This window comes from Micromys minutus (assembly GCF_963924665.1).
Source record: "Micromys minutus genome assembly, chromosome: 22".
Lineage (NCBI taxonomy): Eukaryota > Metazoa > Chordata > Mammalia > Rodentia > Muridae > Micromys > Micromys minutus.
In genome coordinates, this window is record NC_137957.1 from 14,296,402 (window position 1) to 14,320,628 (window position 24,227).

Consider the following 24,227-nt stretch of genomic DNA (forward strand, 5'->3'; position numbering starts at 1 on the left):
CAAGGGGCCAAAGCAAAGAACTGTCACACACATAGAGGAAGCAAGGGAAGGGAGGAAAGAAAAAAAGAAAGTCGGCTTATTGGCTGGAAAACGGATGGAGTTTGGAAATAAGGAAAACTGAGGTGACGTGATGATAAAGAGGCTGGTGGGGCTTGAGAGGTTACTAGGTTTGATAAGTAAACTCGAGCTTGTCTTGAGGACAGTTGGGAATATAAAGATCTCCGTGTTTCCAAGGCAACAGCCCAAGTGCTTACCTCGCTACGCTAAACTTAAAGTTGCGTAATAGTCCAGCTAGACCGTACCCCCGTGATAGACATGAAGAAGCCGATAAGAAACCAGTCAGAGAGCAGAGTGTGAAGAAGGTACCACTTGAGCTGGAAATACGGTGGATCGCTTATTCGCTTTATAGTTGAGGGAAGGGCTCATGATCGTTCCCTGGCTGGCTGGTATGGTTTGGAGCTTATGTGTATTGGAGGAACCTAGCGTGGTGGTCGAGAGCCTAGGCAGGAACATTGTCGTGAGTTTGAGGCCAGTATGTATTGCCAGACTGTCTCGACCAGCCAGCTTCTGAATAATGACTCTATTTATTTATTTATTTATTTATTTATTTATGACTCCTAGGCCTTATAGAGTAGGCGCGTTCCCAGCTAGCACCTATAACTTAATAACCATTTATTCTAATGTATGTCTGCTGAGTGGCCCGTTACCTCTCCATCAGTCCCTGCGCCTGTTCCTTCCTCTGTGTCTGGCTGGCAAATTGCCCGTGCCTGATTCTTTCTCAAAGTTCCGATCTCCACCCGGAAGTCCTGCCTTTCCTCTCCTGCTCTGTGATAGGTCATTAGTTCTTTATTGAACCAATCAGGAGGTGATGGAGAAGAGTGTTTATGAAACACAGAGACTGGCGATTCTTCATAAAAACAACGGTACCAAGGTCCAGAAATCAACATTTAAATAACGCGAAGACAACCTTTATACAGCAAACAGGAAGATTATCCCAATAGGTATGAGATGTAGAATGAGATCTTCCTCCCCCCCTCTACCCCGGAAAGAAATATCTCTCAAGCTCCTATATTGAAGGCATGATAGTCTCTGTAGTGGTCCTGTTAGTGGTGTTGGGACACTTAGGAAATGGACTCTGGTATAGGAACTCAGGTCATTAGGAGCATCTCCTTAAAGGGATATTGGGACCCGGGACCTTGCTGCTGGTCTCTGCTTCTCAGCCAACATGGGAAGGATAAACCTCTTCTGCTTTGACACAGTGATGTATGTTTCTGCCACAGGCCCAGAGTAATGGGACCAACCAACCATGAACTGCAACCGCGAGTCAGAATAAATCTTTCGCTCTTTTTAAATTGTTTCTCTTGGGTATTTTGTGAGTGGGCAAAAGCTGACTACCGTGACGGGTTTTCCAGGATCTGAGGATTCTAATGCAGCCCGACCATAGACTGTACCTGCCAGGGTCTCCGTCACCTCCACAGCCCACAGAATAATGATCTGCAGGAGGCAAGAAGGCTGCTCAGTTCTACATGACTGGGCAGCCGGGGTTGGCTCAAGCTTCAGGAGTCTGACCGCGAGTAGTTTATTTTAGGCATCTTTAAGCAAGGCACAGTTTGATGAAAATGTTCCTGGTGATAATTAACTTGATCTTGTGTGTGCAATAAAACATACATAAATCTCCTTGAGGCACAATGTAGGCTAACTAAAGATCAGGCATGACTACATTGAAACACTTTGCAAAGTACATGTCCTATGCATTAAGATGAGTTCTATAGACAGACTGAAAAGAATAAAGGTCTGCTGGGAGGGTCTGGTGTGGTCTCTGGCCACACAGAGAGTACATAGGTCACCAGGTTATTAACCACAACAGCTCCCAGCCTTCTAGGTGGATAAGAGGTTATGCATCCCTTCCTTCAAAGGAACAACCCTGTGTGTTTAACATTCCAGGTTTCCCTAGTTCTGATCTGTGAACATAAGGATCTCCATGCCTCCTACATGCACAAACACACAAACACATAAGTACACATATATGCATATACATGCACATGTATGAATATATACACATACATATAAATACACACATATCCACACATACCCATATAAATACACACACATATATACATACATATATATACACAGAACACGCACATACAAATGCACATGCATACATACACACACACACACACACACACACACACACGTGTAAACAGAAGTCACAGGGCTGTGAACATTTACTTAGAAATCATGCTTTCACGTGGTTTCAATCACTGTCCCTGGCTGCTCCAGCACAAACCAAGCCCCTTCAGAGCCTCAGCCTTTCTGTTGAGCTGCCAGCAAAAATATTCTTTAGGGCCAACTTCAGCCACAGGCATCTCCCTCTTACTTAGTGATATGCACGCCTGTTATCTAGAAGCTGAAATAAGATCTCCAAACATCTGTCAGATGGAGTCCCAGTCAAATGTGAGTTGGCTGACCGAGGTTGCCTTTCATCCCTGAAGAGACCCCTTCCCTTCACTCAAAATTAGACACCACCCTCTGTGACTCTTAGACTATTGCTCTTAGGAGGGTCCTGAGTCACCGACTCTTCTGTGTTTGCTATGCAGTTTGAAAAGTCACAGGAAAGACAGCTCCTAGCAAGGGAGCCATATGTCAGCTCAAAGATCTGTGATGAACAGTATCATTTTCCTTGAGAAAAATCAACTGCATTTTTGCCAGAAAAGTGAAAAATGGACAATCTTTTTTTGTTTGCTTTTCTGTACTGAACTGCAGATTAATGGACCACAGACTTCATCAGAGATTAGTGGACAGAAATCAATACTGGTGGCATGAAGCAACCTGGCACAAAAGTGCGATTAGTTTTTAAAAAAAAGTTAAACCTGAGTACTATGTAGCACAAAATTATAAAATTGTAGAGCTGTAAAATTTTTTTTTTAATGTTAAAAGTGAAGCTCACCAGAAGGCCGCCAAGGTGTCACCGCCGTGGTTTGGTTTTGTAATGGGTATAAAATTGCTTCCATTTTATCTTTAAACAACATGCTTTAATACTAAGAAGGATAAATATGTTATGTTCTCTGTCATATGTTAAATCTGTACTTTAAAAAGACCTGGCCATGGAAGGAAGACTTTTAGGAAGAGGAAGTAAACTTGGAAAATGGAGGGGCTGGTAACTGCGGAGGTTGAAGTAGCTCATGCACACAGAGGAAAAGTTTCTAATGAAATCCGATCTTTCGTACACGTAAAACATTCTAATAAAAAAACAAATAACCTAACTTCAGAAATGTTCCAGAGTTATGTTATACTCTAAAAGTAAAAATGAGATTTATGCTGGGTGTGATGGCTGTGCCTTTAATCTTAGGAACCAGGAGGCAGGAAGATCCCTGTGAGTTCAATCTCAGGCTGGTCTTACCTTGTACTAGACCAGCTAGGGCTACATGGTGAGAACTAGTCTCAACTACAGATAGATAGATAAATAAATAAATAAACAAACAAATATTTAGGACAAAACCCCCAATAGTCTGTTACCATCTTTTCTCTCTCAAGCCAACTAATACAAAGAAATTTCATTGTCTCTGATTAGTTCTATTATTAAAAGGCTCAATATGTTATATCTTTATGACTTTTAAAGATAAAGACAGAACTGGGAAGTCTAGACAAGTCATAAAGGTCTGAGTAAATTATACATGTATGTCAAGATAATATGATTATATGTTGCAGTAAATATTTAAAAAGAAGTAGCTTATCTCTTTATCGGCCCTGAGGTCTTACTCTGAGGGCACCGCTTCTAGTATGGAGTCAGCGCACAGACTCTGTGCCACCCCTGAGGTCTCATTCTGTCCACATCATTGCCTCCGTCCTGGGTGTAATTGCCACCCTGCCTAGTACAAACATGACTCTAAGGCCCGATAGCTTTTCATACAGGTTTACATATTCAGTGCTCATTCCACAAATCCTCTACATGATAAGATTACATCATGATAAGATTACATAGGCAAAGATACAGACTGCCCTTCCATATGAGACGAAAGACCTATAAAATCCTTAAAATATTCATAGCTACCTAACGCCAATTAAGTCCACCTGGATCCAGCTCATCCTTCTTGAGCTCCATCTTGATCCTCCTCTCTCTCTCTCCCTTCTCCAGCCTTCTCTCCACCTTCCCTTCCCCTGCCCAATCACAGGCTCTTGCCTTTATTTTACTAATTAAAATGAAAAGATGCTTCTAATGAAGTCACCTGAGTATGTGACTAGGCAGCACTTCTCAGGGAAATGGGATTAACATCAAAATACAAAAGGCTGCAGGACAATCCACAACAATTATTATATATTATCAATACCATTCTATGTGTTCATATATGTTGTATATATAATCTACATTATAATATATATGATTAATATATTCACTAACATTATATTATACACTTTAATATATATGATTACACATATTTAGAGATTATATACCGACTTTAAATTTCTAAGGTCAGGGTTCAGTACAGTGCTATCAAACCTCTTCTTAGATCTACAGCATTCTCTTATGTTACTTCTCTGCCCTTGGTAAAAGTTAAATTTTTTAAAATTTAAAGGAACAAATGTATACATCTAACCAGAATTTGTTTAAGAGCATTTGTTTTTTGCCCCTGCTTTATATAAATATTACACAGAAATTAAAAGTACCAGACTGGTGTAATCGACCTCCGGGTGTTCAATACCTACTCTTGGAGGCCTATAATGCAGGTAGGGGGATTAAAAGAGAAAACATTTTGCCCTTTAAGGTCAATGAAGTCCCAGGAGACTGCAGACCGTCTCTCAGAATGCTGTGGCTCCCGCCTCTGAGTCGCTTGTACTCCAGTTCATGTGGTTCATAGAGACATAGGTCCTTTCTAAATGAAAACAGCATCCAACATGAGAATAGGAGGTTAAACTTTAGTCCCGACTCTACTATTTAACTATTTTTCAAAGAATAAGTCCAAGAAGCAGTGTGCTATAGCAACCATAACACAGTGTGCTATAGCAACCATGGCTCCTGATAGCTAACGGGATGTTTTAATCTCACGCTCTGTCTTGATTAGTAATGACTTCCCAAGTACAGAGGGTGGAAAGAGAATCTTGTCTGAGTGCTTTTGGAACTCAATTAATGATGTCTGTAGGTAGTATGGGAGGATGCTGAGCAACATTCCGGCCATATATTTACCATTCCCATGCTCAGTAATCTAAAACTACTTGAAGGTTTCAAATCCCCTTGAGGAAATGATTATATTGATAGGTAGATATTCAGCATCTGCTATAGGTTCACCATTGTGCTTGTGTAAACAGCACAAGCTGGGATCTAGTAAGCACCAAATGACAAATTGTAGGTGTCCAGTAGTAACTTAAAAGCAGGACGCATGGGCTGGAGAGATGGCTCAACAGTTAAGAGCACTGGCTGCTCTTCTAGATGACTCTAGTTCAATTCTCAGCAACCACATGGTGGCTCACAGCCATCTGTAATGAGATCCCACATCCTCTTCTGGTGTGTCTGAAGACAGCTGCAATATACTCATATACATAAAATAAATAAATGAATCTTTTAAAAGGGGAGGAGGCACAGTGAGCTTCAGGGAGGCTCAGCAGAGAACTTCATGGCAGTGGCTATTCTTCTGGCACATAGAGAATTTGTGTAAAAATAAGAGGAGGAAGAGCAGGAGGAGGAGGAGGAAGAGGAGGAAGAGAAGGAGGAGGAGAAGGAGGAGGAAGAGGGGGGCCTTCGGAGTGGAACAGCACAAAGGTCACAGAGACAGCCATGTGCAGCTTGTCCTATGGCATTAGTAAATACTTATCCGTGAAGGACGGTGGTTAACCTGCAGGTGGATTGTGGAGTTCAGTCTAAGCCGAGGACTTCAGATCTCATACAAACTTCATCAGAAACACTCGCTGGTCCTCCATTAACCCTGAGGGTAGGTGTGATCATTCTCATTTGTAGTTGAAACGAGTTTCTAGGAGAAGCTATGGTTTAGAAAAGCCAGCCACTTGCCTGTCGCATGACTACAAATGGGAACGGAAAGGTACCCTTTCATGTATTCTTAACAACCATGCTTATTAGGAAGTTTAAAGGCCTGGGATTACCAGGGTGAGTTGGCTTCATCAACAGATACAGGAATTGAGAGAGAGAAAAGTGCCATGCGTACACATTGAGATGTTGGCATCAGATTCTTGTGGGCAGTGAGATTAGGTCTGGAGATCCGCGCCGTCAGTCTGGTTTGTCCCAGCAGAGAGAGGTTTCTCTTTCTAAGAGGGAAAATGTCTGGTTTGCAGTGGAGGGACACCCACAGGAGGAAGCAAAGCCCATACTCCAGAGGTGTTTTCAGCAAGTCTGGCGGTTCATTCAGCCCGAAAATATCTTAGTGATTTGAACTCTTTAAGAGGCTGTTATAAAAACAAAACTCACTACCAGATGGTGGGAGTTGAGAAGGAGAGGATCCAAAGAGAGAATCCAGAGTTTAGTCTGTAGTCTTGGCAGAAGACATACAATTTTTTCTTTAGGAAATGAAGATATTTTCCAATTATAGGATCTCATTAAAGCATCTGATATTGCTAGACCTTGTGTGTTCACATTTATAGATACGTTTAAGTTCAAAGGCGTTTTACCCACAGCCTTTCTCATCCCAGACATCCATTCCTGCTACTGGCTCCAAATTGGGAAGTTAACCTCAGTGTTTCTGACAGGCCCTATGTACACAGGTCCTAGGCTGGCATTGTCCTTGGTGAAACAGGCGTCTGTGTTAGAGGAGGGAAGCAGGGAGCTTCAACAGGGATATCTGAAGAACGGAAACTGGTCAGAGACACAGATTAAAGTGAGGGAGGGAGCACACACAGCTTTTCTTATGTTCCGGTCTGTAAGTATGGATGGAGGCTGGTAGGGTGGAGAGACGGCCACAGGCTGGTCCATCGGCCCCCAGGACACTCTTGCTTGAGGACTCAGCCTCTTTCTCCTGGGCAAGCTGAGGGCTGAAGCCTGTCAAGGCTGAGAGTCAGTTTAGCGTCTGACAGGACATCTAGGTCGACAGGAGATGAAACATCACCCGTGGGTGGAATGTCTTTTTAATCCTTTAATCCCCTCCCCTTCATCATCTTAACACAGACATATGTTCGCGGAACATCTTAGACATAAATGATTTTCCTCAGACTTTCCTCATGTCTTCCTAGTTCCTTCCTCCTTTATGATATCCACGTATGTTTATCATCTTCCTAAAGGGGAGGAGCTAAAGCAGTTAGAAATCCATGCAAATTGAAATGTCTCTTAATTCTTGTTGCCAGCATCATCTTTATGTACCGTGGTGACCTGAATGAGAAGTGTCCCCTGTCGTTTTTTTTTTTTTTTTTGGGGGGGGGGTGCTTGGTCACTCATTTCCCAGTTAGTGGGGCTGCTTGCAGAGGTTTCTGCTGGAGGAAGTATACGTCACTCACTGGGGGTGGGCTTTGAGACCATATAGCTTCACCGTACTTCCGGTTTACTTTCTCTGCTTTGTGTTTGTGGTTGGGATGTCATGTCTCAGCTCCCTGCTCCTGCCTCCCCCCCCCCCGCCCCCCCGCTAGGCTCTACCATGCCTCTCTCATGATAGCATCTTGTCCCTCTGGAATCCGATGATAGCCTCTTGTCTCTCTGGAATCCGATGATAGCCTCTTGTCCCTCTGGTATCTTGGGCCAAAATAAACCCTTCCTTAAGTTGCTTATGGTCAAGATGTTTTATGAAATTAATTAATACAGGCACCAGCCCTCATTAACTTGTATATACAGATATGGAGATTCAGGTGCAAGAAATAACAGGAGCTTCTTCCTCCCCCTGGTCTGAAATCAGCTAGAAATATCACTTTAGTCAAATTTGTCTCTGAAAATAATTTGGAACACTGATTCCTTGAAACAAATTAACCTCCTTGGGTGTGAGGTTTCCAGGCCTACCCTATAATACTGTTTCATTGTTCTTCAGATACGCTCCTTGTACCCTTCCTGGGACATTCAAATGCATTTCTTGCATGTCTTGCACTTCTTGACATTTTGAGGTAGAGTAATGGATGGAGTAGGCAGTGGCCAGTCTACTTCATTCAAGGTGCATTTTGAGGCCTTCCTTTTAATTCAGCCAGCATCTTCTTATCTCTCGAGCAACATCAGATCTTTTTACCGATGTGGAAACTAGGCCCCAGAGTTCAGTTCAAGCTCTAAAGTTGCACGTTTATCAGAAGAGTTCTGGGCCCTGGTACAGGATCCTGAGATCCACACGCCTGTAAAGTACAAACCAGCTTTCATTCTTTTTCTAAGACCTGGACATATTCCGTGGGACACACAAAGCTCCTCAATACAATGGGGAAACAGCTTTGGGCTTGTACCGTTCTTAGGTTGGAAGCCGTGGGTACTCTTGGGCAGAGTTGAGAGAATGGGTAACTCTCCTAGAAACTTGTGAGTCTGGGAAAACTGGATCTTGCCACACCTGAGGCCAGGCAGACCATCTGGAGAGGGGGTCTTGGTACTGTGATTGCCAAGACACGGGCTGTGTGTGTTACTTGTCAAAGGGTTTTCTGAGGAAAGAGTAACTTCGCTTTTGGGGCCAAGGAATGTCATAAAAATCGGGCAACAGACCTCTCAGAGATTATTGGGGATCAGATCTCATTACAGATGCTTGTGAGCCACCATGTGGTTACTGGGAATTGAACTTAGGACCTCTGGAAGTCAGTGCTCTTAACCACTAAGCTATCTCTCCAGCCCCATCATCCTAATTTTTAAGGCCAAACTGTTTTTACTAAACCAGGAAAGTTGGTGATGAGCAGATGTAGGAAGCCGTTGGTGCCAATAGATGGCGCCAGCTTCCCGCCGAGGATTCAGCAAACAGCTGTTGCCCAGCCAAGAGACTTAGAGCAGAAAAACCACATAAGTCATAGCCCACTCTCGGGGGCACACTAATGAGCTACTGGAGGATGCACCAATCAGGTAGCAACACAAGTCTCTTAGGCATATATAAGCAGTGCATTTCTCTCCCACGAGGGAGATCGCCTGTTCAAGAGAAGACCCCTGCTAGAGGGAAGTCCCCACGTGGAGGGAGATCTCACCAGGCAAGCACCAGGAGAAGTCCCACGTAGAGAAGTCCCACGTGGAGAAGTCCCCTGCTCAGGGAGTCCCCTGCTCAGGGAGTCCCCTGCTCAGAGTGCTGTACAATAAAGGTTGTTCACAGAAGGATCCTGTGGTCGCACGCCTTTTCCTGCCAGTGGGAAGTGGGGCACTCGACAAGCAGAGAAAGCTGTTCTTATACAGTAGTATTGCTTGGGGGACCAGGTCCCTCACTACACCTGAGTCAGGGTATAACTTCACCACCTGGTCAGGATCGCCCCGTGTCCTTGGTCAGGGATCTTTCTGTTTAAAGAATTATAAGCCCCGCTAGCCTCTCTGTAATAGCAGAAACCTTTTGAGTCAGGAGTAGAGAATGGAGTAGAAACATGAGATGCCAGTGTGGGCCAAAGCTGCCCACTGTCTGTCCCTGTACCCGTCCTAATCACTAGCACATTGCACTTTGGCTTCCTGTTGTGATTTTAACTGTCTCTTCTTTTGTCAGCCCCTTCTCCCGCCGCAGAACTCTGTTGTCCCAGTGGTAGCCAGAGGCACTTTATAATTGAAGATTCTATTTTAGGTTGAAGCAGGGGACAGGGAAAAGCCTTAGAGTAGAAACCAACAAGTTTTTACAAGTCGAATTTTCTAAAATTGAGCATTTCTCTCGTGAGCACCTCCCTGTAACTTTTATTTAGAACCAAATAAATCAGTGGATTCAAAATGTCCACTCCACACTAACACTAAGGCCTGCTGGTGAGAATGTAAGGCCCCCAGAGTCTCAGCCTAGGTGCACACCCCACAAAATACAACTGGACGACAGACCGCTGCAGTGGCAAGAGGTTTATTTTGATCCGATGCACGTGGGGTTACTCAGCCACACAGGGAGAGTCAACCCCAAAATCAAAAAGCATATATCTTTTACACCTTTTGGGAGGGGGTGAGCTACTATTTTACTATTGGTTGGCAAAGCAGCAGTATAATTTTCAGAAAGAGGAGAGGAAGTGGGGAGTAAAGGGGGAAGAAATTTTTGGCAATGAGGTTGTTGACAATTCTCAGAATTCAGTACAGGGAGGGGCAAGGGGGTTGTTCCGAAAGCAGTTATTTTTGTTTTGTCTTAACCCAGCTTGGTCAGCATAGCCTGGTCATTCTGACTTGTCCATTAAAACTTTGTTTCTACATTTTAAAAATCTTGTTTATACATTCTCAAAAACTTTGAGGGGTTTAGGCTGATGATGATGCATATTTGGACTTTTCCTATGAGACCTTGTGGCTGTCAGCCAGTAAATTCTGACTTCAAAAATGGGTGTTTGGAAAAGTCTCAGAGCCCCTAAAAACTTTGTTTCTACAAGAACTCTTCATCAGATGTCATTATTCAGTGTGTAGGGGCCGTGTCCTCAGATAATCCCGTCTGACCCATGCCCCCTCGCTGACCCCATGACCTCAGTGGGTGTCTTGGGTAACATGTGACTCACCAGTTGCTATCTGCTCCTACTCATTTTGTTACAGGCAAAATGACTGGGATTATGGTTATTCCTTTCCCTGTCCCTCTCCCCATACACCTTCTCTATATTAACAAAACAAAACAAAAAATAAAAAACCTCCCGGGATTCCTATGTGGTGTTTAGAGTCGGCTTTGGCATTTTGGAGTATCTACTATATCAATCAGAATATTATGCCTTCTGGAGAACTGGGGTGAAGGAGGAAGACATTGAAAATATGACAGTCAGCCAGGAGCTGATGGTTCACACCTTTAACCCCAGCACTTGCGAAGCAGAGGCAGGTGAATTTCTGAATTTGAGGCTAACCTGGTCCAGGGCTATACAGATAAACCACAAAACCACCACCAACAGCAACCAAAAGTGGCATTTAGACTTTTGCCATCTTCCTCTCTGGAGAGAGGACACAGGGGTGTGCAGCAGTGCCTCCCAGAGTAGTAAAATCTGGGGTGGGGGGGAGAAACTCATGATGTCACTGGATAGTGGAGTTCGCTGGGCACTTCTGAGAGCTGGACAGAGACTCGCGGACAGCAGTATAAACCGTGTATAAGAAAAAGTTATGTTTCTAAGAGAGCAAGCTGGCTGGGGCCAGGCAAAGGGACAGTAGCTCTATTCAGATGCCATGTGGAGTTGGGATTTTTAAGTCATGTGGGATGGACTTCTTGACTTATTTGCATACAGTGGACTTTCTTGTGCATGGTGTGCTACATGTAGTTCTACATGCAACTTCATGTGTGGCATGCCCCTTCAGCATCTCCCCCCCCCTTATTTTTTACTCTTTCATAACAGATTTTATTGGTCAAGGAGCAGAGTACATACAGTCATTCCAATTCTTATCACACGTACCTGAACTCTGAAGAGTCACACTGTTCATGTACACAAATGAAGAGCTGCACATTGTTTTTCTTTGAACTTATTCCAGTGATGTTCCAGCCTCAAACATGGCAAGTGTCCCTAAGACCTCACATAACAACCAAATGCCCATAATCCTCAGTTCCACCGGCTCACCATTTTATCCCACACACAGAACACACTCAAAATTTCCATCTTTCACAGTGCATTGTCACTATTAGGAAAGTGGACGGACATGACCACAGGCATGGCAGTTCTGACAGGACAAGGACCGAAGACCAGCTTTCTTACAAAAGGGCTCTGCTAGAAACACGGGACTAGACATCACTAAAAATATTCCAGACACGAATACACCACTGAGACCCCCAAACTGCCATTTAATATGCTTTGTACTGTAGGATATAAAACTAGCCTCTTCTACGGAATGTTACGGTGACCCCCGAGACAGTCACAGCCTCTCCTGACTCAGTACCCTGCTATTTAATGGTTGTACCAAAAAAAAAAAAAAAAAAAAAACCAGCAAATGATTTAACCTCTTAAAAAAACCATTTACACTTAAAAAATGGGATGAGGTGGGATTCCCTCACCTTTTAAAAATGTTTCTAGAGCTATTAAAAAACTCGCATTTACAAAATAGTTGATAAAAAATGTTCCTCTGGATTGTACAAGAAGGGAGGCGGGGGCCACTGACAGACGTGATGGGTGCTTAGTTGGACCTGTCTTCTTTCTCTTCAGAGGCTGGACTCTGGCTTTTCGTCTCTCCATTTTCTGCAGGCAGATCTGTAGTTTGCTGGTCAGCCACTTCAGCCTGTTTGCCCTTCGCTCCCCTCTTCCCTTTTATCTGCACTTTTTTTGTCTGATGCTTTATCCTTTCTGGAGGCCTTTTTCCGGCTTCCTGTTCACCTTGGAAGGGGCGAGCTTGGCCTTCGCCGCTCCACCCGCGCTAACCTTCCTCTTGGGCATCATGGCGACGCGGGGTGGGAGACGCTTGCGACTCCGGATCTCTTAAGCATCCTAAATCTCCACTTAGAGGCATGCCATTTAGTATTACAATGAGCCATAGGTCACCTTCAGACACACTGGAGTGTCTGTGTATGTGCCTGTGCCACAGATTAAATTAGCACAGTGTAGGCGATTTCTACCATTCCTTTGCTTCTGGCTTCTTTCCTATCCCAATTTTGCACATTTTCCTAAGGAGTTCTAGACCTCGCCAGACCTCACCCTCAGCTCTTTCCTGCCTTATGTGACTACTGCTGTGAGGGTCAGAGACCCTCTCTGCTGGTTTCATCTCCTGACTCCACTGACAACCCACCATGTTCATACCACCTCCCCCGCCCAAATTTTGAAAGCATCAGGACAGGTCCAGATGCCCCAGATTTGAGCAAGTGAAGTGTGCAGTTACAGATTTAATGGTCTTCCTCCTTGGATGCCTAACGCTTTTCTGACGGACACAATGAAAGGTGGGTGGGGGACAGCATGGGGTCGGGTCACAGGAGACACAAGATGCCTCTGGCGGCTGCTGGGCATTCGAGAAAAGACAGGCAAGGAGAAAGTTAAGGACAGTGACCACTGATACAAACCTTGGGGACACTGCCCCTGGCTGAGAAGATCACACAGAGCAAACAGGGCATAATAAAGTTGACCCTTTACTGTTTCTCTTTTTTCCACTCTGGGGAGGGGAGAGCCAGGGTTTAAAACAGGTTTTTACTCTCAAAGGAACCTAGGACATCAGTTCACTTCATCTGTTGTCAACTTGGTCCTTGGCAAAGTCTGGATTGAAAGACCCTAGTTATGAACATGGAACTAATGTTCCCAAGTCCGTTAGGAATCCTACCACAGTCTCGAAGCCATGCCTTCCTCTGGAGGGCCTCAGTTCAGAACTAGCCCTGCCTGTTCATGTTCCTGTTTTGGGAGAGTGGAGACCTTTGGGACATTTGTAAGAGTTGGTGTTTGTTCAGGCTTACGAACTTCTTACCCAGTAGCTGCCAGGACATTTGCTAACAGCGCACAGTGCTACAAAATCTGTGCCTTGACATTTGGATGAGCAAACTCAGTAGAAACTGTCAGCATTAGGACACACAAGCTCTGAAGAGAGCCCTAAGCAAAACTGAAACTAAAGGTCACTTGCTCACAGCCCCCAACCGCTCTGGCAGCCTCTGCCTGCTCTCTTATGCCCTGCCCGACAGTCTCCCCCCTCCCCCGCTTGCTACCATATATCCAGCAGGCAGCCAATGGACTTTATAGGCCATGAACAGTGTGGCAGATTCTGCTGTTCTCCTGGCCTCAAATGCAAGAACTTTTTGCACTTGATAGAAATGTAGCCTATCTGATAGAAATGTATTTCTATTTGGTAGAATTGTAAATGATAGAAACGAAGTCTCAGAACCTGGGACAGAGACTCTGCTGTGTGCAGTGCATGTTCCTCTGGGTTTTCCCTCCCCTGTCGTCCTATGACAGGCTTTTGAGGCACAAAGTAAACCAATACTTACTCCCATCTAAGATGTGACAAAATTGTTTTTCATGTGACAGTTCCCTAAACAAATTCCATGAACTCTGCCTTTGCTTCTACAGTAGTTCATATCCCAAGTGAGTCTCAAAGCCCCTTTGGCATCACATATCAGATAGCCTACCTGTCAGATACTTACAATTTATAACAGTAGCAAAATTATAGTTACCAAGTTACAATAAAAATAATTTTACGGTTGGGGTTCACACATTCCAAAATCTGAAATACCCACTGTTCATGGGTCAGATTTCTTTTTTCTTTTTAGGCTTCATTTAAATTTATGTTTATGCTCAAAGAAAATTGTTTAGAATGCTCAATCACCCCCTGGGAATTTAAGTTCATCTTACAGTGTTCTGGATCACTCAGCCATGTTGTATCATTCAGCCTCTGTGATGCTTTGCCCTGTCTGTCTTTGACCACACTTTTAGTGCAAACATACTCTTGGATGACCAGTTCCAACCCAAACTAACCGATTTTGCCACGGCGTACTTCCGACCCCACCTCGAGAACCAGAGTTCTACCATAAATATGACCAGCAGCAGGAAACATCTGTGGTACATGCCCGAAGAATACATCAGACAAGGAAGACTCTCCGTTAAGACTGATGTCTACAGCTTAGGAATCGTGAGTGTCACCTACGTTAGCTACGGAAGAGAACTCATGCCACGAGGGTTCTACCCCGCACAGTGGTGCTTCTCAACCTTTCACGGGGAGGGGGCGTTAAGACCATCTACATATTAGATATTTACTCTACAATTCAAGACTGTGGCAAAACTGCAATTATGGAGTAGCAATAAAAATAATTTTAGGGCCAACAGTCACCACAACACGAGGAACTTATTAGAGTGTCAAAGCATCAGGCAAACCGAGGACCACTGGCTTAGAGGAAAAAAAAATTTAAGGGTTTTAACTTTTATACGTATTGATTTTTCGGTTACTCATCATCCGACACGTTCATTTTTGCATAACCCATGACGTAATCATCCTCTGTAGCTGACTTGACGTATGTTCCTGACAGGTTATCATGGAGGTTCTTACGGGCTGCAAAGTCGTCCTGGATGATCCCAAACACGTTCAGCTGGTAAGAACTGTCCTCGTGCTGGCCAGCACCTGTTTACCGGATAGAGTGCCAGGAAACAACTTTGTTCTTTCCCTTTCCTAGCGGGACCTCCTCACGGAACTGATGGAGAAGAGAGGCCTAGACTCCTGCCTCTCATTCTTAGACAGGAAGATTCCGCCCTGTCCTCGGAACTTCTCTGCCAAGCTCTTCTCTCTGGCCGGCCAGTGTGCGGCAACTCGAGCCAAGTTAAGACCCGAGATTGACGAAGTAAGATACGTGAGGTTTTATTGGAAGAAAACAAAGAAACAAAAAACAAACAAAACAAACAAACAACAAAAAAAAAAACAACAAGCCGTGGGAAATCCAAGTCAGATAAATTGTGTGTCCAAGCACAGTCTTAATTAGTGAGACAAATTCAGCTTCCCACAGAGAATTCTAGAATAATAGATAACCTTTCTAGCTTAAAACAAGCAAACACCTTGCACTTTGTAGAAGTCATTACTGGGTAAAATCAAATTGTTATAAAATATCAAATATGGGGCTGGCAAAATAGCTTAGTAGGTAAAGGCATGTTTGCCATTCAAGCCTCCCAACCTGGAACTCATGCAAAGAACATGACCTTCCTGTGAACTCCCCAGAACACTCCCACATTAATAATTTTTTAAAAAAATCTAATGAAAAGTAGTTTTGAAGGGGCATTTTATTTAGTTATCTGACCCCTTAAAAATACATACCTGTTTTCATTGTTTTAAAATGTATTTATTCATCATCATAGATGTAATCTGTTCATTTATAGGCAAACATGGTATTTTGGATGTTGGGGATACATAGCAGTCAAGATATGGCGACCATTCTCAAGGTTGTGATGCAAAGAACTGCATCCAATACATCAATAGATGTGATATTTTGGTCCAGTAGGCAGGCATGATGGCAGTCAGAATCTCAGGATGACTCGGAAGGGTAGAGTCATAATAGAGTTGGGTTCCCAGTCTGTGGCAACTAGAAGATCCTTGCTGAAGGTGACAGTTTAGCTGTGATCTGGGGAACAGGTTGGATGTAGGCAGTGGATGGGAAGGCATCCTCAGAAGAGGCAGTCTAGCATCATGGAGGTGAGATGAGGTCAAAGAAACAGGAACCTACAGGAACTTCCAGGCAAGAGGGGGCCGTTCATTCTCTGCTTGGAGTTGCATTTTATTCCAAGTCAGCTGGAGAGCTGTGGGAGCGTTTGAAACAAGGAGTTGGTGTAACAGTGTCAGACAAAGAAGGAGAGGGAGGGTCTCAGAATGTATGGAGTGTATTCTATAGAATGTAGAATAAGAATGAAAATACGTTACATCATTGGTTTGCTAATCCAGCACATGTCCGAGTATTATGTGAAGCTGTTTAAATCCTCCTCCTCCGTCCTCCTCCTCCTCCGTTCTCCTCTTCCCTCTTCCTCCTCCTTCCTCTTCTTCCTCCTCCCTCCTCCTCCTTCCTTCTCCACTTCCTCCTCTGCTTCCTTCTCCTCCTCCTCCTCTACTTCCTGCTATGCTTCCTCCTCCTCCCCCTTCTACCTCCTCCTTCCTCTTCTTCCTCCTTCCTCTTCTTCCTCCTCCCTCCTCCTCCTTCCTTCTCCACTTCCTCCTCTGCTTCCTTCTCCTCCCTCCTCCTCTGCTTCCTCCTCCTTCCTCCTCCTCTACTTCCTGCTATGCTTCCTCCTCCTCTACTTCCTGCTATGCTTCCTCCTCCTCTACTTCCTGCTATGCTTCCTCCTCCTCTACTTCCTGCTATGCTTCCTCCTCCTCCCCCTTCTACCTCCTCCTTCCTCTTCTTTCTCCTTCCTCTTCTTCCTCCTTCCTCCTCCTCCACTTCCTCCTCTGCTTCCTCCTCTTCCTACCTCCTCCTCTTTTCTCTTCTTCCTCTTCCTTCCTTTATTTTCTCCTTCTTCTTTCTCTTCCTCCTCTTCTATTAAAACGACAGCCTCTTAGTTGAGGAAGAGATTTGTGTTTTTAACAAGCCCCTTCTCTGATCCTGGCATTTTGGCACCCAGAGGCCAGGTCACCCTTGGTGTACTCCATGAGGACCCTCTACTTTCTGTGGTTGAAAGGACACCCAGACCCATCTGACAGCATAGAGAGAGGTGGCCAGTTCATGGGTGAAGTCGGCTATCTCGATAGCCTTTAGTTTCTTTTATACCTTCCTTCAAATCCCTTGATCTGGCCCTCGAAATAAAGGGACTCTTCAAAATCTAATATCCTTTCTACCTCATGATTCTATGATTGCCCTTGTTTTATGTTTTTTAAATTTTACTTCATTTGCTCATTAGGACAATGAGAGACTATTGTCTGTGCAGTAGAGGGGAAAAACATAGACATGACTGTCACTAAACCCTCTCTCCATGTTTATGTGCTTTCGTGCCGACCAGGTTCTGAATGCTCTGGAGAGCACACAGCCCAGCCTGTATTTTGCAGAAGACCCTCCCACTTCCTTGAAGTCTTTCCGGTGTCCTTCTCCTCTGTTCTTGGATAATGTCCCAAGCATTCCAGTAGAAGATGATGAAAACCAGAATAACCATTCAGTACCTCCCAAGGAAGCTTTGAGGAGGGATAGAATGGCTCAGAAAACCCCCTTTGAGTGCAGTCAGTCTGAGGTTACCTTTCTGGGCTTGGACCGAAACAAAGGGAACAAGGGAAGTGAAGCTGCTTGGGACATGCCCAGTTCTTCTTGTGAGGAATGTTGGTCCCCAGAGCTTGCAGCATCCCAGGACTTAAGCCCTACTGAGATCAGTTTGGGCTCCTCTTGGGAAGTACCAGGCCATTCTTATGGGAGCAAGCCAATGGAGAAGAAGTGCTCCTCTGGACTCTTTTGCAGTGAGCACGAACAGTCCAAAAGGCAGTGAAATTGGAAGATAAAGGGGAAAAAAAGCACATGTCATTGAAGGCATCTGAGCAAACTGTCTCCGTGGAAGAACACGGGATCTGAGCTCGTGAGTAAAGCCAAGGGACCAACGGATGGAGAGTTTGAATAGTTGCAGATTAGCAGCATGGAATTCTGTTCCTTCCTCCAAACGGAATAATGTCAAGAGATGCTTTATCTGGGTGACCGCCTCTCAGTCAAACCCAAGCTAAACTGGAGCCAATCAGTTATCCAAGATTCTGGGTTCTGACAATCAAAACCTATCAAAGAGCGGCAGGATCCTTAAGTCTCTCTGTCATCATCTGTGTGAGACGTTGGTATAGGTGAACAGGGAACCACCCACGTTCCAGAACCAGGTTCTCCCCAAGCCAGCCTTCAGCAACTCAATGTCAGCAGCAGGTCGGCACCAGCAGCCTAATGTAATACAACACCGTTCTTCCTCTGCGCATGCGCTATGCCCTTTATAAAAACCCAAGCCTTCAGCCCCACCCCCTTCTTACCCATCCTCGCTCAGAGGCAGCCTTTTGTATAGTATTCCGGACCCCCCCACCAATAACTCTCTCATGTGGGGTCTATTGCATGGTGTGACTTTGTGACACTACTTGGCCCTCAGGTTATTTGTGCAAAAACAAATGAATAAACAACAAAAGCCCGCCATTGTTACCACCAGCACCCAATGCCAGTCTTTCTACTAGGGATATGGACAGCCTATTGGCCTCCCATGGGGATAGGGAACATTGCTCAGATGGAAAGGTTGTAGGAAACGTCTAATTTGTAAATGGTGACAGGCACCTTTTGAAAGAATTGTGTTTTAAGGCGATTGGCATTTGCTTGTCTTGTTTAGCGCTGGCTAACCCATCTGTCTGGAAGTGAGCCAAGCCACCCTGGATGGAGCATGGTCTGTGTAGAGAGGGGAATTCAGTCCAAAGTCTGCACCTCTGTATTTAACTTCTTACAAGAGTTGCCTGAATTATTCCAATTATTATAAAACTATATTAAAAACTTACAGCGCTGTTGTTGTTGTTGTTTTATTAACTCGGAAACCTGCTACACCCTCAGTAGAATGTGTGAGATTTTAATCAAGTCCTTTTGTGCCCTGGGAAAAGAAGTGATCCTAAGAGTCCAGATCACTTTGCCATTGGCTGCCTTCTGAACCTCTGCAGTGAGGAACTCTGCAGAGCGAATAAATTAGCTCCTCAGCAGTTTCTCTGTATTTATTTTGTGCTCATCACTTCCTGAATTATATCAAAATGGCCCCTGTCACCTAACCTACTGGATTGTGAAATGTTAATGTTCATTTCCTCTGTTGTAACAAATGAGCACAAAGTGGTTACATTGCAGCCTAAATAAAAGGCACACCCCTCCTGACCTTCACCCTTTCTTCTCTCTCTTTTCCCCCCTTGTCTCCTGAGGCCCCCTTTTGTCCCCTTCCCCCACAATAAACCTCTCTCATGTGGAACTGCATTGACCTGGTGTAGTCTGGACACAAGCTGAGATTCTATCATAATACTCTCCACCCAAACCTCCTATTCTATTGGGATATAAAATATTCACAGGTTTCTGGTTTGGGGGCATGGGCTTCTTTGGAGGCCATTACTCCATCATACTTCCTGTGTTTTAAGGGTTGCCTCTTCAGGACTTAGCATGATAGCTTCCGCAGAGTTGATGTTTTCTCATGAATTATATTTAATAAAGCCATATCTACAGGTCTACATAATAAAAATCCAATCGTACTAAATATTGCCTAGCAAACTAGCAAAGCTTAATGGTCATGGACAGAAATACCTTTTCCAGTGGGTTTACAGAGTCTGTCCTTGAGAGAAAAGCACCACGCTTGCTTTTTGCCTTGGGAGAGGCAGGATGGTTGGGCTAATCAGAGTTGTTTGGAGAAGAAAGTCATTGGAAATCAGAAAAAAGGACAGGGAAACAAAAAAGTTAAAAGAGCATGGGAGCTCCCATTCTCTAAAGAGGCAGGTGGTGTGGTTCAAACACAGAAGCTTCAGTCTGATTGACAAGCCTAAAGCAAATCTCAGGAAAGCAATTGGAAGAGTTTGTTCCCACAGGCCAATATGAACATATCTGGCTGCCCAGTGTGTGTGTGTGTGTGTGTGTGTGTGTGTGTGTGTGTGTGTGTAAAAACATCAGGGGACTGAGGCAGGAGGATTACAAAGTTCAAGGATAGCCTAGGCTACAGAGCGAAAGCTATAGTTCAGTGGTAGAACACTCACCTAGCATGTACAAGACCCTGTGTTCAGTCCCCCATTACTCTCCACTTCCCTACAAGCAGCATAAAACATCTTCAGCATGTGGCTTGTTTATTACAAGCCATTCTGAGATGGATTTAGCTTACCCCAGAGATACAGCCTAAAGGCAGAACAACTTACAGTTGGTCATTAAGAATTGTTTATGTTTGTGATTGGTGGTGGCACAAACCTTTACTTTCAGTTTGAGGCCAGCCTGGTGTATAAAGTGAGTTCCCCAACATCCAGGGCTACACAGAAAAACCCTATCTTGAAAAAACAAAAACCAATAAAATAATAATAAAATAAGAATTGGCTATGTCATTAAAATGACTCCCAATGACTTATTTCTATGCCCACAGAGTAGTGCGCCCCCCGGTCCTTCTCAAAGAAGTTTCATCTTGCAGTTGGTGGCAGTTAGCAAAGAGACCTACAACTGGTCAACCTGGAGAGCACAGGAGGCTGCAGAATGTTCAACTTTAAATGGGACGTTTATATCTGAGTCCTCCTCCTAAAGCTAAGGAATCACTGGGGATGAGGGGATGGTAAAGGTGTAAGAGCCAGAGGTTGTGATGACTGAGTAAGAGTAGATTCTGCACATGATGGTGTAGTTGCACATATGAACTCACAGCCATGGTGACAGCACACTTAAGACCTTCAAAAGCTCAAGTCAGACAAAATCCCCAGGGGATGACTGAAGAAATGGTGGTAATAAAGAATCTCTGGTAGAGGAAGCATCAGTCTTCTCTAAGGATGGGGCCTACTGGTCAACCGAGCTCTAGGGCAGTTCTCACATCAAGAATATCTGAGCAGCACAAATTGGACTTAAGGGATCAAGAAAGGGAGGTTGTGGGGAGAGAAAGAGGACACATAGTTGTGTGGGTGGGAAAACTGAGGCTGGATCTGAGAGGAGTCGTATGTATACATCATATGAACTGTACAAAAAATAATAAAATAATGTTTTGAGAAAGAACTGACTGTGTCAAGCTGCTTTTAATGTCTTACCTGGCAATGGAGTTCATGACTAGACTCATGGCCTATCTCCTGAGTATTTTCACAGACTAAAGTTAACAACTTGAACTATGGGAGAAGTGGGCAGCTGATCACAGGGCACAACCAAGCATTTTCGTGACTAAGTGGCGGTCAGTTGATGTAGATGGAATCTTTTACAGATCTCTGCCTGCAGGTCTAAACTTCAAAGGGTTACTTAACAGATAAGTGAGAAGATCTTTGGAGAGATCCATTTCCCAACACAGAATACCCACTCCTCAGACTTGTTCTCCACTATGCATTCTTACTCAACATATGAATTTTAACCGCAGAATTTAGTAGACTCTGGGCTGCAGTTATCAATTAGGGGCAAGGGGGAAGCTTGCAACAGTGAAGAGAAGCTAGAAGGGAATACCGTGCTTGTGTGCAGCAGGTAGAGATGGGACTTGGAACTGTGCTGATGGAACCACAGTGGTACATTAATTATAACGGGAAAATGCAAGTTCAACTCTAGAGGAAGGTAACCAGGTCTAAGAAGCCCTGTCTAGAGGGGCAGTTTTGTGCACATAAATAGGTTACATAGTTTGTCTATATGATAGAAACAGCTGCTAGCTAAAGATTAACTGCTTCTAGTTGTAAACAGTATAACAGCCCCAAACTATGCTGTTTCTGTAGCAAATTAATGTATCAAAGTTACTTTGTATGTTCTGGGAGTGAAAAACCCATGATACCAACTGCATCATCAAGGCAAATGTCCTCAAGAGAGGAGTTAGGGAAATGTAATTCATAAACGCCATGTAAATGGAACCAGTTCCAAATGGTGCCCTGAAGCATGGAATAACTAAACAGTCTCTGGTTCTCTCACTAGTGATGATAATTTCATGTCATTCCAAAAGTGGACAGCTAGTTATCTAGTAAGACCGCCAGGCAGTAAGATGCTGGATCTTGTTTTATTTCTGTTTTATAAGTTTTAACTTAAGATCGAAAAGACAGACAGACAGACACACACACACACACACACACACACACACACACACACACACACAGAGAGAGAGAGAGAGAGAGAGAGAGAGAGAGAGAGAGAGAGAGAGAGAGTTGTATTAATTTCAGCCTAGGGTAAATATTAATTGCTTACCTTTTACTGTTTCTATTCTATATAGCCATCAGAAAAATGCAGCAGGATATGGGTATGAAGCCAATAGCCTGTTTATATTAATTCCCCACTGACAGTGAGCACTAAGGCTTTGATGGAGACAGGAGGCAGAGAAATTGCTGACATTTTCATCATGCATTTGTCTAGTACTTAGAAGCCAGGAAAACAATTTATGTTTTTCTTACTCACAGCCTATTTAAAATGGTTATTAGAAATGGCTATTTACCTAATGAAAAAAAAAAAAAGTGCTGAGTTTTAGAAGACCTCGTGGTCACTACTCCATCCTTCTCTCTACCTTATATCCTGAAGCCATGACATCACTTGTGTGTCAGCAACCATTGGAATGAACTTAGCAGTGCCATTCATCGTTTCCCAGGAAAAAGGTCTCACTGAGTACCCACAATCCCTTTTGATTCCCTCCTATTCCAAGTTTCCCTTTGCCTGAATTGAGGTTTGCATTTGTCTGGATTAGTGGTTGGCCTTTCAAGAAAACAGTGTACACCTGCTTGGTATTTCAAACAGGAAATCAAGATTAGGAATTAGTTACTAAAGTGGTAAAATAGCTAGAATGGGGAGAAAAATGAGGATATGGGGCTGGAGAAATGGCTCAGTGGTTAAAAGCACTGACTGCTCTTACAGAGGTCCTGAGTTCAAGTCCCAGCAACCACATGGTGGCTCACAACCATCTGTAATGAGATCTGATGCTGTCTTCTGGTGTGTCTGAAGACAGCTATTGTGTTACTTATATGTAATGGATAAATGAATCTTTTTTTAATGAGGAGGATATGAAACTACCTGAAGATTATTGGCACCTAGAGCCATTTCCACTTTTAGGGATAAAAGGAAACAGGCAGACCTAAGAGCTGGGGGCTTCTGTGTTGCTGAGGGCCAACTGCTGGTGCTTCCGGACATTTCTGCTGAGGAGAAAGCAAGAACAGATCGCTCCTTATGCCCCTACCATCACTGTTAGGGCTCATTTAGAATCAGAAAAAGAAAAGACATCTCAATCCCTTCCATGTCCTTAAGGAGAAACCAGCTATCAAGTTCATGAAGGAAATACAATTCTTCGCTAAAGTACAAAAGTAAATAGAAACAGGAAATAATCAGAGTCATGGTGTCATGTCCTGACCCCTGGGAAGAGACCATAGACTCAATTCAATTATAATTAAGGGACTTGTTGATTAGCTGCTACAAGGATGACAGGCTTAAAGCTAAATCTCAGACACATTGTGAAGGAGGGAGTGGGGAAGGATTTTTTAAAAGGCAAAACCCACAAGAAGACCTTCAATGTCTATGAAAGCAAGTAAAAACTGGTCTGTCTCATCATGTTAGTGGTCAAGGAGACCCCAGATAACCCTTGGGTGTCTGTATAAGCAAGTTACAGGGGCCAAAAAAAGCAGTTAGTCATATTGTAGCAAGTATATGGTTAGGGCTGTACACTTCTGGGAAGGGATCACTAAGTCAGGTTACTAGGAACTTATCTTCCAGGGACTGGGGTTAGAGACAAATGGCTGTTGGGTACCAAGATGGCTGACTAGCATAAAATGGAGTTCCTTTAGCCATCACATTCCCTACCGGCTCTATATCATATGAGTCAAATATTGATAACATTTATGTGTATAGACTGTGTCTTAGGGCTTTATTGTTGTGAAGAGACACCATGACCATGACAACTCATAAAGGAAAACATCTAATTGCGTCTGGTTTACAGTTCAGAGGTTTAGTCCTTTATTGTCATGGTGGGAAGCGTGGCAGCATGCAGGTAGACATGGTGCTGGAGAAGGAGGTGAGAGTTCTACATCTTGATCCACAGGTAGCAGGAAGTGAACTGAGACACACTTTCCCCAACAATGCCACACCTCGTAATGGTCCCTCTCCCTCTGAGCCTGGGGTAGCCAATTACATTCAAACCACTGCAGGCTGAAAGCCAGAAGTAATTCTAATGCCAGCAAAGGAAGGAACGTGCTG

At 44.0% G+C, this 24,227-nt stretch overlaps 1 protein-coding gene and 1 pseudogene across 3 annotated transcripts in view; one reads left to right on the forward strand and one right to left on the reverse strand.

The window, feature by feature from the left end:
* Positions 1-19,868, forward strand: part of IRAK3 (interleukin 1 receptor associated kinase 3) — a 55,002-nt gene extending 35,134 nt beyond the window's left edge. For both annotated transcript variants that reach the window (XM_080935183.1, XM_080935184.1), the window contains exons 9-12: positions 14,350-14,545; positions 14,940-15,002; positions 15,084-15,248; positions 17,386-19,868. In XM_080935183.1, the coding sequence (XP_080791309.1) occupies positions 14,350-14,545; positions 14,940-15,002; positions 15,084-15,248; positions 17,386-17,859 (898 nt within the window). In that variant the 3' untranslated portion in view covers positions 17,860-19,868. The remainder of the gene's footprint in view (positions 1-14,349; positions 14,546-14,939; positions 15,003-15,083; positions 15,249-17,385) is intronic.
* LOC308435233 (non-histone chromosomal protein HMG-14-like) lies at positions 12,122-12,378 on the reverse strand (annotated as a pseudogene). The gene has a single exon. The product of its transcript is annotated as a non-histone chromosomal protein HMG-14-like (transcript).
* Positions 19,869-24,227: the final 4,359 nt, after the last annotated feature.